This window comes from Polyodon spathula, chromosome 11, assembly GCF_017654505.1.
Source record: "Polyodon spathula isolate WHYD16114869_AA chromosome 11, ASM1765450v1, whole genome shotgun sequence".
Classification (NCBI taxonomy): Eukaryota; Metazoa; Chordata; class Actinopteri; order Acipenseriformes; family Polyodontidae; genus Polyodon; species Polyodon spathula.
This window is the reverse complement of record NC_054544.1, coordinates 41,414,726-41,434,410: the sequence shown is the minus strand read 5'-3', so window position 1 is coordinate 41,434,410 and position 19,685 is coordinate 41,414,726. Positions and strand designations below refer to the sequence as shown.

Below are 19,685 nucleotides of genomic sequence, written 5' to 3'. Positions count from 1 at the left end.
CAAATGTAGTCAGTTTACCTATTGGCAACAGTGACAGCGACGAAAAACGTGGACAGTAGTGCTTCATGCTTGTTGGGCAAACATTTTTTTTTTTTTTTTTGAGTATCAATACCTCTATAAGCATAAATCACCACATACCATTAGTGTTACTGTTGTATTCGCTTCTTTTACACAGTATTTCAAAACCTGTGCCAATAAGAGGGTTCTTTGGACATCTGAAATACAAAACTCCACCCCCTTTAGCTGATTCTAAAAAAATGTACAAACAGAAGCCAGTAGTATTGAGGGTGGTATTACAACTCACTAAAACTCACAATGATAACATTTGTATATTTAATACAATGAATATGCTAAAAGATATATATATATATATATATATCTCATAATATATATATATATATATATATATATATATACACACACACACACACACACACACACACACACACACACACACACACACGTACTTATTTATCTATGCAGTTAAGGAACTTTGTAAATAAATCACAAAAAAGCCTAAAACAGACACGTCCCTTAATATTTAACTAGGTATCAGTTGCTATGTATTGCTTTCAGGTACAAGCAGTAAGATACATTTGTTAGGTATCCTCAATGTTCAGAAAAGCACCTAAGAATACGTTTTTGTAGTTCCTAGGTTTTACCAGTTGCATTATCTCAATCTAAAGTGCTTCAAACCTCAAAACCAGAAAACTAGGATTTTATGTAGAGTATTTAGTTTTTTTTGTTTTTTTAAGACCTCTGGAGCATATTTTTCATGAAACAGTGCCACCTGCTGGTTCTGACTTTTTGCAGCACTGTTAATAAAAGCTGTTTAATGACTGTTCTGTTAAAACACTGGTTTTTCAGACCAGAAAGCATCTCAGCACAGCCCTTGATTCTGCAGTCTCATTCAATGTAAAATAAATCACAAACTGAGTGACATATGGAAAACAACAGCACTATCTCTTAGTACTTCATTTATTTTTTATGGTTTGTCACTAGAGCAGTTCATAGCTGGGGATCGACAATCTAATTTCAGTGCTGTGCAGTTGGAAACAAGTGCTACTTTCCACAGATTGGACTCATTTGATAAATAACTTTTATAGCTGCCAAATAAGAAAGGGTGCAATGATTTGACCCCAATTAGAAAAAGTAGAAATTCTCCATCCTTTAATATGGTTTATGAGAATTTGCTCAAGTCTAAATGTCATGTTCTCTGTATTTTTCAGGTCCTATAAAACAAATTTAAAAATGGAATGATTTTCAAGCACTAATATATTGTGCTCATCAAGGTTGCTAAATACGATTTGTACAACAAAACCATGAAAAAAAAGTACCTGCAACTGTACTAACAATAAAGAATATTAAAGATTAGTTGCAATCAAGATAGACTTAATTTTGTCCATAATGGCTCCAATACTGCAATGCAGCCCCCCCCCCCCCCAGGTCAGGACATAAACATACACAGCCACTACACTTCTTTATTCTTTTTTTGAAATTCGTAATGACTAAAATGCCATTTAGAACTGACATACATCAATGTAAACCTTTTAATAAGGGAACAATCAAAATGTAAGTCCATGTTTTTGCTAATTTACTACAAGTCAGTCAGAATTATATCATCATTTCTTATTAACTCTTTCATACTTTCTAGTCTTGTGTGCTTTACAGGTAAAATGTTTCTCTAGACACTGTGAGTATGCACTTTACCTATGGCACAGTCAACTGGTGGTAAAAGGCTGCAGTGTTAAAGGTCTGGGTTGATGTAGGATGATGTTGCAGCTAAGGAAACCCTATGATAGTTGTCTGGCCTTGAAGAGATCAGTGATGCATTTGGTACAGCTACATGTATAGGAAATGCCTGCTGACCTTCTAAACCTTGATATTTAAATACTTAATGCTTAATGTATCTTGTTACTGTTTGAACAATTTCCCCCAAGTACTCTACTGGTCTCATAAAACAAATAGTAAAAGTAAAATGTGACCCAATTTTCTAGCAGTCTCAGATATCAAGCTATTTTGATTGTCGCAAATCAGACTGTTTACATTTATAGGTTGTGAACAACACTTTACTACGTCATGCAGAAGATCCATCTAGCACAAACTACAAAAATTGTGATAATATTAAGTTAAATTTGAAAAAAAAATAAAATGCTCACCATTTTGTGAAGTTAAAACAAACACACAAAAAAAAAAAATTATAATAATGTAAAAGTATACTTTTCCTGTGCTATTTTAAACAATCCAAGAATTCCCCTTTTCCTGTTGCAGGCTGGCATGCTATATTCCACATAGCAGGCATTGCAGACAATATTTCTGGGTAAGATTCCACACAAAACATTGCTAACCATGCTGCAGTCAAACCACGAAGGGCCATACAGACAGCCTCTCTATTAGTGACAACAAGACAGTGTTAATAGCGAAAGAAATAGTCTGAGACTGTGGAAACACACTACACACAATACCTTAACCTACCATCATGTAAAACCAATCGACTTAAGTGAACTGCTGCATATAAATATATCCCTCATTAAAGGCTTGTATAAGAAGTTAGATGTATGAGCTATATGGAAGTGCTTAAGGCCTGAAGACCTAGTTCTTAAAAGCATTAACTGGCAAACATTCTGACTGATTCGTTCAACTGAATGTAAAAACACACAAACAAAACTGTAACAAAATTGTCTGTTCCCCTTAAGAAAAATAAACTTTCAATTAGCTCCTCATCAACCTTGTGGAACACCATGTAGCCATGTTGTGGAGATCCCAATGGCAAGTCATGATGTGTAGACAGCTATTCTTGTTGTGGTACTTGGGAATATAAAAACAGAAATCACAGATTGAGGTTACCATTTTAAAATTCCTACTTTTAGGTATGGTATAGGGAAGAGCACTAAATCAGCTAGACTAGATTAAGACGTTATATTGCTTGTTTAGTTTTTGCCCCACACTGTCTTGGGGTTTTAGATACAATCCATGAAATAAGATCCAGAAGCTATAAAAAGTGGTTTTAATTTGTATACTCACAATTAATTTTCAAATGGATTTAGTTTGAGAGAAAAAGCCCAAGAGCTACAGCTATTGGTCTCTTAATCTATTCTATAAATTAGGCAATTCTTCAATATATATTAAAAGCTTTAACACCTAATGCATATTTAAATTGCCAGTATAAAATTGGATTTAATGTTTACAAGTAAACATTTAATATTTTTTTTTAAACATTTTTTAAATAGTTTCAGTCTTAAAAATTAACTGGCCGACTATAAAAAAAAAAAAAAAAGTCTTATCTTCATTTTAAAAACACAGAAGCAGCTACAATATTTGTCTCGCTTTGGGCTCGGTGCGTACTGTTTTCTGTTGTAGGGCTGTTTTAGTATTTCTTTTGCAATATTTCAAAGAAAATAAAGTAAAATGGGCAGGATCATTCACAGCTCCATGTTGTTCCAAGGTCCTAAACCTGGCCATGTATTTTTTTATTTATTTTTTTCCCACCCTACAAGCAACACATCACTAACATCTGCATTCATAACACTGACAAATCAACACAAAAGTAAATGCTAAGACAGTTCTGGCTTAATATACATCCTGCCAGACAGAAACCCCCGTTTGCCTTAAAGGCATCCTCCAAAAAACTCTAAATGGTAACATCACCCAGTGAAATAAAAACTGTGCCCACCTGGACTGACAACTCCAGCAACAACAAACAAAGTATAATATTTATACTGTACTAAGTATCCAAAGTTAGAGAGTTTTTCATCATATAGAAATTCACTTATACACAATTGCTCTGTTTCAGTATGTACTTTTTTTTTTTAACATTGCAACAGGGATACTGGGTTGCAGAATTATTTTGTTTAACTTCAATTCCTTTGGATTTTGCATATGACGGTTTTGCATCAGTCAATGCAGGTAGATTGAGCAAGCAATTGTATTTTTTTTTTTTTTTAAACATGCATTCAACTAGATACAAAGCCAATAATTAATTTATACTCCCTTTTTATGTTATAGGTTAGCTATAAAACTTCAAGACAGTACACAAAACACAATTTTGCATCAAGACCATTTTTTCTGTTTTGTTTCGGTAATGGCCGAGTTGGAAGATGTAAGATATGCAGTTGTGGGTTACCACGACTTCACTGATTTGGGTTTTTGCTAGAATTTTGGCAAAATGTTGAGCACTGGAAGTTTCTTCTTTTTTTGTGTTTTTTTTGTTTTTCTTTTGGAAGGAAGGAGTCTTGGGTCAGAGACATATGGGCATCAGCACCAAGTGTACATTACCCGACTGAATGCATATCTCCCATCTTTAAACCTGCAGGTACAAGAATGGATTAGAGAGGGTTTAAAAATAGCAAACAACAAAATAAAAATATGTCAGTGCTGCAAAGCTAAAGCTCAGAGTTACTATTCAGCATTTTATACAAAAATCAAACTCTCCTAGGATGGTGACAGTCCAGAATCACTCGAAGATTAATAAAGATCGATGCTGCGGTACAGGTTAAGACAGAACTTGGGACAGGTTCCTTTGGCCCAGCACAGACCTATAACCCTGCTATTTTGATCATTACTTTAGCTAACTAGCCAGACCTCTTCCAGTACAGGCAAAAAAAAAAAAAAACAGTCTCCAATATCTCCTCTCTTAACAAGGATCAGGAAACTTTCTACAGCCTTTCCAAACACAGAATGACATCAAGTCCACTTATACATGGGTGAAAGTGGCCAATGATCATTTTGACTGAAGCTCCTGGGTCACAACCAATGTTCTGGCCAGGGATTTGGGGGCTGCCTAGGCCCCCTGTAATTCTGGGGTTGTACATGTTCCCTGGTGGATTCCAAGCCATTCTGGACCACTTTCAGTAGCAAATTTGACCTTGACTTTGTAGAAAAAGAAATCCAGAAATTACTTAACTTACAACTTGTCATTTTACCAGATGGACCAACCTGATAAATCACACATAGTTCAAAAAGATTTTTGAAATGCAGTGTTTACTCCAGGACTTACTGATTGAGGGTCAATTTGGCCCCGTACCAAAATTTAGGGGGACATTTTCTTTAATGACGTGGTCAATATGTTTTAAGATTTAGAATTCAGCACAACTACGGTATTTTTATACATGCCAACAGAGATTACTGGCATTGTGTTTCTGAAGAACAAAAAAAATTAAAATGTAAAAATAAAGTTTTTATTTAGCTTTCAGTCAGTAAGAATTATGTCAAGAAGCATGGTGTCTTACATTACACAAGTCATTTTTTTGCAGCTGTTGTGCAAAAATATCCTTCTTTTCTTTTCATGTCTGAACTTTGCCAGGGCCTTCCCATAAATCAAATGCCTTCTAGCGAGATCCCTCAACTCTTATAACAAAGAAGGGTATTCAGTCTGTCTTTTGCCAGTCTATTCCTGAGAGCCGTCTGAGCCCTGAAGCCCCTCTCCAACAAGACTTCAACGTTTTTAAAACATTCCAAACTACTAAAACCCAATGAAGTACAATAAATAAAAACAAAGATAGAGTTCATTTGTTTTTGTATGCTCCAGAAGGATAACAAAAATCTAAATGACCATGCAACTGTATTGTTAATATGTAAAGTTGCTAAGAGAAACATAATTAACAATAGCTAAAATAAAGAAATAAAATGCCACACATCATAGCCTGAAAAATTACATATTGACAAACATTATTCATATAATTTAAAATCAAGCACTTTTTTTTTTTTTAAGTTTTTTAATTTATTTATTAATTTCATTTATTTTTTTATATATAAACTGTGGCTTGCATTTCACGGCTTTTAGTGCACTTTAATTGCAAGTATATACTGCAAACTAAACAGCAAGTATGCAATTTTCACAATAACTCTGTTACTATCTTGTTCTCTCTCTCCAGTCCAAAACTAAATCGATCGCCACTTGACAGTTCAGGCATAACTAATCAGGCAGGCATGACTGTGTGTTGGTCTAGCAAACAGATATGTTTACAGTATATCTTGCTGTGTTTCATTGCCCAGCGGAGGATTTTTGTCAGTGTGGTATCGGCGTCATTCTCAAGAACAGCATACCGTTTCAAGGTTGATGACCTGTAGTTTTGACACCCGACTGGGAATTTTTTTTTTTTTTTTTTAGGAAAAGCAAACTTGGCAAAACATCAGAAGTCATGTTTCTGTAACCATTCGCTCCTGTATCACAAACCGGCCGCATTTGGATAGATCGAGCTTGCTGATCCCAAAAGTTATATTTTTAGATCGGTGACGGAGCTTCGCATGTGGCAGGATTCGCCCCATGTCTGTTCTTTGTCCACACTGTGAGTCGAACACCAGACAGAACCTACACCACCCATCCCCCCCTTTTTTTTTTATTTCTACGCGAATCATAGGAATGCACCCGGAGAGACCATTTTGACGGAATTCCGTCTATAGACAGAAAACTTGCACCCATGCTTATACCCAGTTACACTCTGCATTTGATTTTTCTATGCAAAAGGTCACTTACACTGCCAGACTGATCACCACTGCGGGGGCACGTAGCTATAGGTAGGTGTCCCTGGAGGCCGGTATGTGGGCATCGTAACTTGATGAGGAGCTACAGGAGATGGGGAATGGGTTGTCAACAAAGTGCCTAAAAACACAAAGTAATTCAATTGTTAAAGTGCTACGGAAGAGAACCGACTTAAGCCTGGTATGGTTGTGGAGCTAGCATTAAATATTACAACATTTAACACACCTTTATATAAAAATATAAAAGGGTGAGACAGCAAATCAATCAATATTTGGTAGTACTGGATCCACCAGACAGTATTAGATTGCAGTATTATGTCTGCAGGCTTGTTGTGCACCATACTGTTTTTCTCACTTGCTGTAGTTGTGGGTCCCTACAGACCATTTCTGATTTGATCAGCACTCAAAATAAAACTATTGTTATTTTTCAAGAATTTATTTAAAAACCAAAAACATTTCTGGCAATCCGTTTGTTTTCTGGACATTGACCATCCTGCAGCCTTTTTCACTGCAGTATACAGTGGTATTGGTAACTGGGCTTGTTATATAATGTGATTGGGGACATACATTTATTTACAAATGCTTTTTCACATTTTGTTGGCACCTAAGCATAATTCCACGTAATTACAGAGCAAAACAGGTTAATCTCAGTTTCATAAGAATTCAACCCCTTTGCTACTGGAGCCCTAAATCAGCTCAGGTTCAAATGATTTGTTTGAAAGGTCACAAAATTAGTGAAATGGCTTCAGCCTGTGTACACTCAAAGTGGTTTAACTTGTAGCTAATTTCGCTCAGGTATATAAAGACTTTCAAGCTGCAACTCACAGAGTGATCCAACAAAGCAACCGTAAAGACCAAGGAGTTTTCGAAACAAGTCAAGGATAAAGTGACAGAGAGGCAAAGCAGGAGAAGGGTACAAGAAAATTTCAAAGGCACTGATTATCCCTCTCAGCACTGTAAAGTCTATCATTAAGAAGTGAAGATGTATCATTCCACCCAGACACTACCCGGATCAGGATGTCCTCCCAAACTGAGCAGCTGGGCAAGCAGGAAACATATTTGGGATGTTACTCTGAGGCCAACAATGACCTAGAGATATCTGCAAAGTTCTGTATCTGAGATGGGAGTCAGTGTTCACACATCAACAATAAGCCGGTCCCTACACAAAGCTGGCCTGTACGGATGGGTGGCAAGAAAGAAGCCATTACTCAAAAAGCCTCGTCTTAAAGCATGTATGGAGTTTGCGAAAAAGCATGTAGATGATACTGCAGACATGTGGAAAAAGGTTTTTGTGGTCAAAAATTGAACTTTTCAGTCTAAATTCTAAGCATTACGTCTGGTGCAAACCCAACACTGCACACCACCCAGTCATAATGTCACCCACACCATCTCAACTGTCAAGCATGGTGGTGGCAGCATTATGTTATGGGAATGCTTCTCTTCAGCAGGGATTGGGGGATATAGGGGAGAATGGATAATGCAAAGTACAGGCAAATCCTTCAGGAAAACCAGAGCCAAGACGCTGAAACCGGAGAGGAAATTCACATTTCAGCAGGACAAAGACCTGAACCACAAAGCCAAGCCACACTGGGGTGGTTGAAAAAGAAGAGAATTAACGTTCTTGAGTGGCCCAGTCAAAGTCATGACTTGAATCCAATTGAAAATGTATGGCGAGACTTGAAAACTGCAGTCCATCGACGATCCCCAACAAAGTGATTGCTGCAAAAGTTGCTTCTACCAAGTACCAACTTAAGGGGCTGAATACTTATGCAACCAGTAACTTTCATTTTGTACATTTTCTTTGCACGTTTTGCTGACATTTAACCTCCTCCTCATATAACATTGTTCAGTTTAACCACTACAGCTTTGAATAAAAAAAGTTAGTTTGAAAAACTGTGCACACATTATTTGTAATTCAACAAAAAGTGACATTATTGCTAGGGGGTTATTTATATACATATATACTCATACCAGCTGACATTGCCATAGTGGTCCCAGCTACCATGCCCATGGCAACACCATTAGCTCTGTGCTGCGGGATAGGAGGAGCGTACATGGCCGCAGGCATACCATTGGGTTGAACGACTGTTGTGTGGTGAATTACATGGGGCGGTGCTGCATACAGAGGTTGTGTGTAGTAAGCACCTTGCTGTTAATCAAGAGACAAAAAAAACAACAACTTTAACAACATTTTTTAAAATGTGAAATATTGGCCTGATTAATACCCTCCCTTTTAAAACCAGATAATTACAGACTTCAGATGCAGAGGAAGGATACACCCATATTTAAATCCAACTCTAGTTAAACAGAAGCCTTATTAGGAATTGTACAACACACTGCCATTGACCACTAAAATCCATCTTCCATGCTATACATCTATCAATAGCACACTACAGTGGCACACTTCACTGTGATTTGGGAAGCATATTGTAAACTATAAATTTACAATATGTGCCATAACATATACGATTCGGTCAATGCATGTAATCCAGCACAGTAATGTGATATGAGTTGGTCAGTACCAAAAACACATTAAGAAAATGTGTTTTTTTTGTTTTTTTTAAATATGCATTTTATTTAAAGTTATGAAATAACTAAATAACCTTTGTTCTGCAATTCCTTACCTGTGCATACGGGTTCTGTGGTGGATAGGCACTTCGAAGCGGGTACATTGCTGTCTGGTAGGGGTTTGGTGATGAGGAGTATGGTGGCACTGCTCCAGTAGTGGGAGAGCAGGAGACTTTATATGGTGTGCCTGGGGCGAACCCTGTAACAAAAGAAAGAAAAAAAAATGCTGCTAAAGTAGATAACGTACTAATAAAAGGCTTCAACAGAGCCTGCTGAATTGAAAACAAGACACTTGATGAGGGGGCAAGATAACAGCAACATTTGTTTTGTGTATACTTAATATGACATAGACAGGAAAACGCACAGCTGCAGATTGCGACTTGTAATATTCAGAGAATGCTGCAATGCAATTAGGATTAATTTAGCAGCCAGTATCAGAAGCGTACACACTGCCTGGAAGTACTGAAGCCATTTATTTATATAAGAGAACACGCCCTACCTGTCTGAAAGGCTGCGTTTGCACCAGGGTACATATTAGGCGAGTAGCCAGGAGCAGCTGCATAGCCCATTGGAAAACCAGCTGAAAAACAAACAGAAAAAATGAGGTCAGTATTGTCATCTGTATGCTGTTCTATAGGTACAGCGGCTCTCAAAAGTATTCACCCCCCTTGGACTTGTACACATTTTATTATATTACAACATGGAATTAGAATGGATTTAATTAGGAGTTTTTGCATCGATCAACACAAAAAAAGTCCATAATGTCAAAGTGAAAAATAAAATCTACAAATTGTTCTAAATTAATTACAAATACAAAACTAAATAATTGTTTGCATAAGTATTCACCCCCTTTGCTTTGACACACCTAAATAAGCTCTGGAGCAACCAACTGTCTTTAAAAGTCACATAATTAGTTGAATGGAGTCCACTTGCGCGCAATTAAGGTGTTTCACATGATTTCAGGTTAAATACACCTGTCTCTGGGAGGTCCCACAGTTGGTTAGTACATTTCCTAACAAAAACTACATCATGAAGACGAAGGAACATTCAAAGCAAATCCGGAATAAGGTTCTTCAAAAGCACCAATCAGGAGTAGGATATCAGAACATTTCCAAGGCACTGAATATCCCCGGAAGCACAGTAAAGTCCATTATTAAGAAATTGATAGAATATGGCACAATTGTGAATCTGTCTAGAACAGGCCGTCCTCAAAAACTGAGTATCTTGATGAGAAGGGCACTAGTCAGGAAGGCCACCAAGAGGCCTTTGGCAACTCTAAAGGAGTTACAGTCTTCCACAGCTGAGCTGGGAGACACTGCATATGGAAACACTGCATATGAAAAAAAACATCAAATCTCGGCTAGAGTTTGCCAGAAGGCATGTGGGAGACTCTGAGACCAAGTGGAAGAAGATTTGATGAGACCAAAATAGAGCTTTTTGGCCTCAACGCTAAGCGCTATGTTTGGTGCAAGCCTAACAACGCACATCATCCTGAGAACACCATCCCTACTGTGAAGCACGGTGGTGGCAGAATCATGCTATGGGGATGCTACTCTGCATCAGAGCCTGGAAAGCTCATGAAAATAGAGGGCAAAATGGATGCAGCAAAGTACAGAGAAATCCTGGAGGAAAACCTGCTGAAGTCTGCAAGAGACCTGGGACTTAGGAGAAGATTCATCTTCCAGCAGGACAATGACCCCAAACATACAGCCAAAGCCACACTGGAGTGGCTTAAAAACAAAAAGGTCAATGTCCTGGAGTGGTCCAGTCAAAGCCTGGATCTCAGTCCAGTTGAGAATATGTGCAAAGAGTTGAAAATTGCTGTTCACCAAAGGTCCCCATCCAACTTGATGGAGCTTGAACAATTTTGCAAAGAAGAATGGGAAATATTGCAGTGTCCAGATGTGCATGGTAGAGAATTCTCCAAATAGACTCATGGCTGTAATTGCTGCCAAAGGTGCCTCTACCAAATATTGGCTCAAGGGGGTGAATATTTATGTAATCAATTATTTAGTTTTGTATTTGTAATTAATTTAGAACAATTTGTAGATTTTATTTTTCACTTTGACATTATGGACTTTTTTGTGTTGATCAGTGGCATTAAATCAATTTTAATTCCATATTGTAACACAATAAAATGTGGAAAAGTCCAAGGGGGTGAATACTTTTGAGAGCCACTGTATAAGAAAAAAGATAAATAAATACAAATAAAATATAGGTCACTTACAGGCTATAATGCACAAGGGTCCTAGGGTGGCAGTACTGTATTGTATGCACAACATCACTAGTTGGGTTACTGCAAATCTGCCATTATGATAGTATTCCAGATGATATTAGTAACCAAATTTGAAATCTACAAGTTACTTTCCCTTCAATATCCACATTGTTGCAATTTAACAGAAATACCTAAATGACCATGTAGGTATTGCCTGCCTTACTACAATATACCACTGTTCCCGTCAGTCCAAATAATTGCCCCACACCTCCCTTTATACATGGAGATGGATTTTCGGTTTAATCAAAGCCACTGTGCCATTGGTTTCAAATATGTTTATGTTGGATGCAGTAGCAGTGGGTATGTACACATTGTAAAGCACTTATTATTATGTGTGTCCACTTACCTGGATATCCAATTCCTTTTGGATTTGCATAGGGGACCCCTGAAGGTGCAGGGCTGTAAACAGGGTTCATGGTATCAGATGTTCTGCAAAAAATAAAAATGAATAAAAGTAAACCACAGCGAAAGATCAATGCTACATTTCTGTCTTAATGAGAAAAGGAAATGATAGAGAAACAGTTTAAACATGTGCCTAGGCTAAATCAGAATTGTTCTGACCAAAACACAGAAATGCTTCAAAGCCAAACAAAACATCCTTATTCCTGCATAAAGTCATAATTTGATTAAGTAAGGCTTTTTATTTTACTTATTAATTTCTGCTACAGTATAACATGTTTACGGTCACTTTGTAAACAACTCAGGGAAGCACAGTGCCATTTTAACAATGTAGTTAATAACTGGGTGACAATCCTTTTAAATGGTAATTCAGGGTTGATTAAGAGTTCATTTTGTATCATTCGCTAAAGTGGTTACAATTTACAAAGACAACTTAACAGTTGTTTCACAATCTTTAATGAAAATCAGATATGTTTTCTTCACTTTTTACCCCCCAATAATACCAGCAAGGATTCTAGGCAAACCCCACTTCTTTATTAGAATTAAGTTGCATTATTGTACAAATACAAGTAAATTAAGTTCTGTATAACAGTATATATAAGTTTCGGGCATTATTACGGTGATTTAAAGGGTCATGGTGTTAACATCTGACACACTTTAGACCAGATCACTAAAAATGGCTCAATAGTGTTCTATCTCTAGCCGGTACTAACATTGTTGATGGTTCTACATATTGGGTTAATCAATATATACAGGTATTTGTCTTTGTACCAAGCAGGCTGTAATGGTGACGTGAGACCGAGAAGAAACACACAGTACTGCCAGGTGAAATGCGAATTGCGCTGCTGCGCAGTTTAATAAGTGAACAAAACAAAAGGTTTGAACAAAAAACAGCACACGGCATGTTAGGCCAAAATAAATAGACAAACAAAACGTACTAACACTAAACGAAACTAACACTAACAAACAGGGCATGAACACTAAACACAAAAACAGTATGGTACAGGTGCCGCCAGCAATGTGTGTTTCCTGTATTTATTATAGATAACAAAACATCACATTCTTACATTTCTTACAAGTTATTTATATTTGTTCACCTTTCAATGTGCCTTAATGCATTCTGATTTGGTTGAATGATCCTTAAATTTTGATTTGGTTGAATATGTTACTTTCTATGTGTTAATCATGATGAAAATGAATTATTTAATACTAATTGTATCATTAACTTAAATCTAATAATTTAAATGAATTCTAACCACAATTAATAACAGCACAGTATAGAATATTATACACAATAAAATTATATACTCAACCTTAACTTGAAAAATACAAATAGTTGGTGATAAAATGTATAATAACAATAATAATAATAATCTATTGAGTTAAAGTTGAGTATGATGCAATAAATCTATTGATCTATGGGATCTCCAAGGAAGGGCATTGCCATTTTAGAGGGGTGTGTCAAGTGCTTTCATTGGGTAGAAGTACGAGTTTTTATACACAGATCCGGCTAACTTTAAGTTAGCCTGCGCTGGAGCTGGTTTAAGATTAAGGATGTGTTGCTATGGTAACTTAGTCGGCTATACTTTAAGCTTGCTTTGAGGAACAGAAAAAGCCAGACTTCTGTCAAGTTACCCTGAGAGTTATCCAGCTAACTCAGTTAGCCAGCTATGAGGAACAGGGCCCAGGACTCGAAAGCAACAAAGGAAAACTTGTCTCTACTGAGCTCCTGGCAGTTTACTGACATTTTTCCTATCATTGTGTTTTTTCGCTGTCAAAGCCTTCCTAACGACAAACCCTTTAGATTGCCTTGGATAATGGCATCTGACAAATAATCGAATAAAAATAATAATCATCATCATAATAATAATAACAACAACTATGAATTTCATCCCATAGATTATTTAGTACAACAGCATTGTTGACAGAAGTTATTTTACTATTAGAGGGCCAGGTCTAAGAGTACTGGAGCTATGGAACTTAATTTGCATTAGTGTTTTCCTAATGAATATTGGAAAAATTTAAATATGAATAAAAAACTCTTACAGCAAAATAGCTTAAGCCAATTTAAAGAGTTCTCTTTGGGGTGAAGTTCCGGCACATGTTCTTAGAGTGATTTGGTGCAGTCCCATGTTTAAGATGGTAGTTCCCCTAGCCCTCTATGCTAACAAGATGTACTGATCAAATCAGACGTTGGCTCTGTCCTCTGCAATACTCTGACCATCACATGATGTTATACCTAGTCACTGTTGGTGGATAACGAGGGAGAAAATCAAAGGCCCATAATGAACAACTCATCTCTGAGCTCAAGCATTCAACTACACTGGTCTAAGCAAGCTTACAGAAAACAGCCCAGAGGCAATTCATTCATCTGCTTTCTTTTTCGCTCTTTATCTCACTACCTCAAGGTGACCGAACTGGCTTTCTGCCACTTGCATTCCCTGTGAAGATTCCTTCTAGTCCTCTAGCTGCTTCACAGTTTTCATTCAGAATGTAACATCAGTATCTTCTGCTGATGAAGTTTTCCTGGCTTAATACAGACTTCATAATGCCTTTTTCTTTATGTTATGTCCTTTCTTTCTGAACGCGTATGAATACTGGCACTGAATCATATACTGTGCCACCAGGATCCATGCCAGCTTATATCTCTGCAACCCCACCACAATACTAAACCGTCCGAGTCAGCTTAAAAGATGACACCTGCAGATAAGTATCATTTGTGACTTGAGCCAGATTTCAACCAAAGTTACACAATGCTACTGAAACAGTCTGCTACACTACCAAGACCAAACCCCTGAGCCTTTTGATCCTTTCCCCCACCCCCTCCCATTAATGTGCAGAACATGTAGGAAGTATACAGACAGTTACTGACAGGGTTAGCATTGTAAAAATACGTTTCATTAGTTACTTTTTTTTTGCATATTTACAAAAAGTATAATTAAAAACACACTGCTATGGTACAGCACTAAGTGTACAACACATGCAATTTAAAAACAATTTTTCAAAATATTACAGTCATTTAAATTTAATGCAGTGTCATTTTAAACTGTAACACTTGCACAACTATTAAATCCTACCATGTATTTCTAAGCATGTTGCTCCTTAGTTGATGCAGACTAACTTCCCTTATGAACCCCAAAAGGACCAGGAGAAATGTTTGTTATATCAGGGTGTTCACTATGCTAGGGTTTGGCAATTTGCTGCATTACAATAATGATGAAACGGCCAATTTACAGTACTTCTATGAAGACTGCTTCACATTGATGAACATTTAAACAGTATGTTTAAAGAAAAACAGTAAAGAAACAAAACTGTGAATTATGTACACTTACATGCTATACTGTATTTACATGCCCTTTCTCTTAAAAAAATATCGAATGTAGATTGCTTCATATTTTCAGTGGTTTCCTCAACTCACTGTTTGATTGCCTGATTGCAGTTTGTGTAAAGATGGCGGACAAGTAATGACTGCATCAGTCAATGCAAGATTCACACTACAATAGGTTATCTTTGAATTAGCCTTATCTTTGAATAAGCCAACCATAGTCTTCGTTTTCACTAACAGAATAAAACAATAACACTGGTGATTGTTCAGTGTCAGTCAGTACTGAGATTGTTGCATCCGGGTCAGCGTTCCCTCTAAGGCTAAAATCCCTGCATTTTTCGCAGTAACTGGCAAAAACCTTTGCACTCAGTTTATTAACTTTCGCAAGTTATTATCATAAATGTCAACCTCAGTCGAGACTCCAGCCACTCGAGGCAAAACTATTACTTTGGGACCATTCTTACAAACATTAACCTAAGCATATTTGTGTCTGTCTTGCAGCTGATTCTCGGATTTCCCTCTGTAAAAATGCACGTCACATTAGTGCAGAGCTCGCTTGTGCACTAGCGAATCTACTGATACAGGGTGGGCGAAGCAGGCGTCGGGCGATTCTTGTGCTACTCATGAACTTTACAGTTTTTAACTTGTCGTATAAATGAATACTAAAATCAGTGAAGCACAATCTTCCTGCATTATTTACTAGTATAAATACTCGAATAAACATAAATAAAAATCACAAAACTCACACTTTGAAGTTTTTTGTTTAATTTCCCTTTTAAAAAAACGACCATTTCAGAAATCACATCAAGCTTTTGAAACTGGACATTAGTTAAAAATACACACAAGTGTACAGTAATTGAAGAAGACATATCATGTCCATTTTATTAATTTATTTTTTTGCGAGTTTATTCCTCATGTGATTATACTGTAACCTTCATACTTAAAAGTCTATCCTTCTTTACAGACGACATTCTTTATTCCTTGTTCAACTTCAACACATCACCATTAAAAACTATTTTCAAAGTAATCTCTGTTGATCTCTGTTGCTGTGGTTTTGTACAAAGGAGCGATAAAATTGTATTTTGCATGACATTACATGACATGCCAGTTTGTATATAACAGTACAATGGGCTATGTAAACTGGTTTCTCCACTGCATGATTCCTCAATGAATATGCTGGTGCACATGCAGCAAAACTAGAACAGGACTACTAAACATAGACATTGTCCAGTGCTCTCAACATCTGTAGATTTTGTAGATTACATTATACAGTTTGCAAGGTACACTAGGTGTTTCAGCTTTAGCATCACTATACATTTATCAATAGGCGGGGCTGTGCTACTGCAGGAAGATGTGTCCCAGTGCTCTGCTCTCTCACACAATAAAAAAAGACAGATCATCTGTTTCTTTGCTGTGACAAAAGGATACATTGCCAGCTGACAGAAAATGTCAAACAGAAAGGATGGAAATATCAGACATCTGTTGGTGTTGGACATTAAATTGCATTTTAACAACAGAGGGTACTTAACATTATATCCTCAGTCCCAGCAACCATTTTAAAAAAGACAAACAAAATCAGGAGAACTTGTGTAGTACTGTAATTCATGAAGAATTAACAGTAAGCACCTGAGGCTGCAAAACTTCTATCAGATTCTATCTGAATGAAACTGAACTATGGGACATTCTGAATCATTATAACGAATACTGTGAAGTTATGAAACAGTGTTAAGATTATGATTTTACCTTTAAAAAGATGAATTCAATAGAACGCTGTGCATCAGCTCTCGAATGTTTGACTGTCCCTATTCTGCATGCCACAGAAGACCATTTTCAGGTTCAACTGGTCCCTTTTAGTGTCAGGTACAGATGAACAATGTGTCAAGTTCAAGCAATACTGAAAACACTGCAGGGTGTCAAAGGCCCACTGGCCTGGACAGATGGTCAATGTGTGAAACAGTCATGTTTAGTTTCCTAACTCCCTGCATTTACTGTACATGTGAAGGAAATGTTAATAACTGCAGCAAAAATGTTACATTAACGGCACCACTAATCAATAACCTGCCTTCTCAAATCTGTCTGAGGCTATCCTTGATCCTAAATAAGTCCCCTTGGGGTGTGGCATCCCATTTGAAAAGAGGTACCTTAGTCCTTAAATCTGTGTTATACTATATGCAGTAATTTACCAATTCTAGTGAAAAAAAACACTCAAGGAAAAAAGTCAAGCAGCTAAACCTTTTGGCTAATGCCTTTTACACTTGGCATAGACCACAAAAACCTAAAATTGTTAATGTCCCCAGACCACATTCTAATAATAATAATAATAATAATAAAAAAAAAAAAGAGGTCTTGCGATATTCAATCTGAGAAACATATTTCATCATTTATATGTTTGAAATGCTGCGTGGGTGGGGAAAGAAAATGCTGAATAACGTAACATGAAATTTGCATCGCCTTTTCACTTTTTTCCCCTCATAGGACTGGGAGTAAGCTATCTGGCAGGTCCTTTAGTATTGACCAGTTCTGTAGAAGTCTGAGGAAAGCTACTGGCGGGATGAAATCAGACCAGAACAGTAATACTTAGTTATACTGGGGTGTAAAAGGTATCAGCTATAAATCACATAATGTGGTTAAGAATCATTAAATCTGCAGTCTGCATGCTGTGCTTTAACCACATTTTAACAAAAAATAAGCACATATAATTATCACTACCAGCTTTTCTTTTTCCCCATAAATCCATTAATTAATTGGGAACAGACTTCAAAAAGGAAATCTTCATTTGCAGTTTGTGTGTGTGTGTGTGTGTGTGTGTGTGTGTGTGTGTGTGTGTGTGTGTGTGTGTGTGTGTGATGGCTCAAACCTCGTTTTATATCAGATTTATCCTGTTACACTTTACTTGCATGGTTCAATTGATTTATAAAGCATTTAGTCAAACATGCAAATAATTTAGAGGCAAAGCTCTTTAGTGGTTGTGGTAAAGAAAACACTGCACATTACTGAAACAATGGCAGATAATTAACACTTGGTTTCCTCCAACATTTATGAACCCCAAAACAACTAATTACACTGATGGAGAAAAACATTTGTCTACTTGACTAATGCCTATGCAAGAAACAATGTCTTAGGTACTTCTGTATTCTGACCATAGTGCTACCTAAGGCTGTGTTAAAACAAACTGCTAATATTAATAATTTGGCTACGTCAAAGATATTTGAATATCTAAAAATATATTGAGTTTCCATAAGCGTGATAATTATTAATAATCTTGACAGTTCCAGACCAACCTCCAAGTTTAAGATTTATTAACGGCCTTACTACTTCACAGGAATCACTTACATTGTTCAGATTATATGTCTTACTGCAAGGTGATCCTGAAAATCTGAAAAACAAATTGAGACTAAAGTCTAATGACCTCACAATGTAAATAATTCTGCTTGCCACTCACTAAATGACTTGAAAATTAAAATTAAATATTCTTCATCTCAATGAGTTCTTTTGTAATTTGATCAGCAGTAACAAAGGAATGCCAACATGCACCACATGTGAAGTCTTTGTTATTTGCACACATGTCAAGTGTACTGATCCCGGTCACTGTACGCTTATATGCATTCAAATAGAAATGTTTCATATAGTATCCGTATATATGTTTGTATAATTTATTCGCGGATATTCTGTTAGAAGTTTACATCATATACCCGCCACGTATTTTCTTGTACTGTACAGGGTACATGTTCTATTGAATATTGCATAAAATCACACATTCCCTGGTAATGGTTATTGGGTACAATGCGTCCCCGTCAGTCAAGTATTACTATTATTATTATTATTACATGTGTATATTACTAGTTTCACTATTAAATACGCATATCACATTTGTTCATTTATCACACCGTTCTCGATTACCAATTACTTATTGTCATTCCCATAACCGTTTGCACATGCAACAAACCCATGTATATCAGTCGTATGTTTACACATGCAGCCGCATCCCCGAGCCAGCGCTTTGCTGAATTCATGGGATTCTGCTTTCAGAATGGGAAACATTAGCAACCTGAGAGCGCAGGCCGCGGAGAGGAGGGCAAATGAGATTCAGCATCACGTAACCCTGATTGCTGCGTGTCCCTAAACAGAAATATACAGTCCACACCTGCCTCTACGTCCTAAACAACCGTATCAGGTAAATTAGTTATACACGAAAAAAATAACAGTATATCCATTACAAACCCTCATACTCACAGTGTTTAAACAGGACGTCTGGATTGATTTTTACTGATGTTTTCTTCCCTTCTCTCTACGTCTAGATTGCTGCGCACCAACCAAAACCAGTGCGTCACTTCCGAAATGCAAACGCTAAACCCAAGGCCAGATTCTGGTCTGAGTGTTTGCAGTTAAGGGTAGTGCGAGGAATTAAGCCATTACTTTTTTTTCATTTAATGTTCACATATTATATTTTAATTTAAAGATTGGGACATATCTAGTATCAGTGCACTTTTTTACTTTTCTGAAAGCATCCATTGGTTGCACTGTGAAACAAATCACATGTATGTATTGTTATGTATTTATTGCGCGAATAGTGTTGTGTAAAATGGTCTCTTATTTCCAGTTTTTTAATGAATGTTCTCACTACCTCTGTTGAATTTT

At 36.8% G+C, this 19,685-nt stretch overlaps 1 protein-coding gene across 5 annotated transcripts; it reads right to left on the bottom strand.

Moving 5' to 3' along the window:
* Positions 1 to 1,771: 1,771 nt before the first annotated feature.
* On the bottom strand, positions 1,772 to 19,387 carry LOC121322934 (myelin-associated neurite-outgrowth inhibitor). 5 transcript variants are annotated; one of them, XM_041263565.1, is made up of 8 exons: positions 19,281 to 19,339; positions 18,381 to 18,423; positions 11,670 to 11,752; positions 9,548 to 9,628; positions 9,105 to 9,247; positions 8,446 to 8,629; positions 6,476 to 6,601; positions 1,772 to 4,306 (listed from the first exon to the last, which is right to left on the bottom strand). In XM_041263565.1, the coding sequence occupies exons 3-7, from the start codon at positions 11,737 to 11,739 to the stop codon at positions 6,489 to 6,491; spliced, it is 591 nt and encodes a 196-aa protein (XP_041119499.1). In that variant the 5' UTR covers positions 11,740 to 11,752; positions 18,381 to 18,423; positions 19,281 to 19,339; the 3' UTR covers positions 1,772 to 4,306; positions 6,476 to 6,488. The 5 variants fall into 5 exon arrangements, with proteins under 5 accessions (XP_041119499.1, XP_041119498.1, XP_041119501.1 ...); XM_041263564.1 differs by lacking the exon at positions 18,381 to 18,423 and having other exon boundaries at positions 19,281 to 19,387; XM_041263567.1 differs by lacking the exon at positions 18,381 to 18,423 and having other exon boundaries at positions 6,476 to 6,565; positions 19,281 to 19,387.
* Between the last annotated feature and the right edge of the window lie 298 nt (positions 19,388 to 19,685).

Coding starts and splice junctions, on each gene's coding strand:
- LOC121322934 (XM_041263564.1), bottom strand. CDS start 11,739: ATGAACCCTGTTTACAGCCCTGCACCTTCAGGGGTCCCCTATGCAAAT. Junction 9,629..11,669: donor AAAAGGAATTGGATATCCAG/GTAAGTGGACAC, acceptor TTTGTTTTTCAG/CTGGTTTTCCAATGGGCTAT. Junction 9,248..9,547: donor AAACGCAGCCTTTCAGACAG/GTAGGGCGTGTT, acceptor CTTTTGTTACAG/GGTTCGCCCCAGGCACACCA.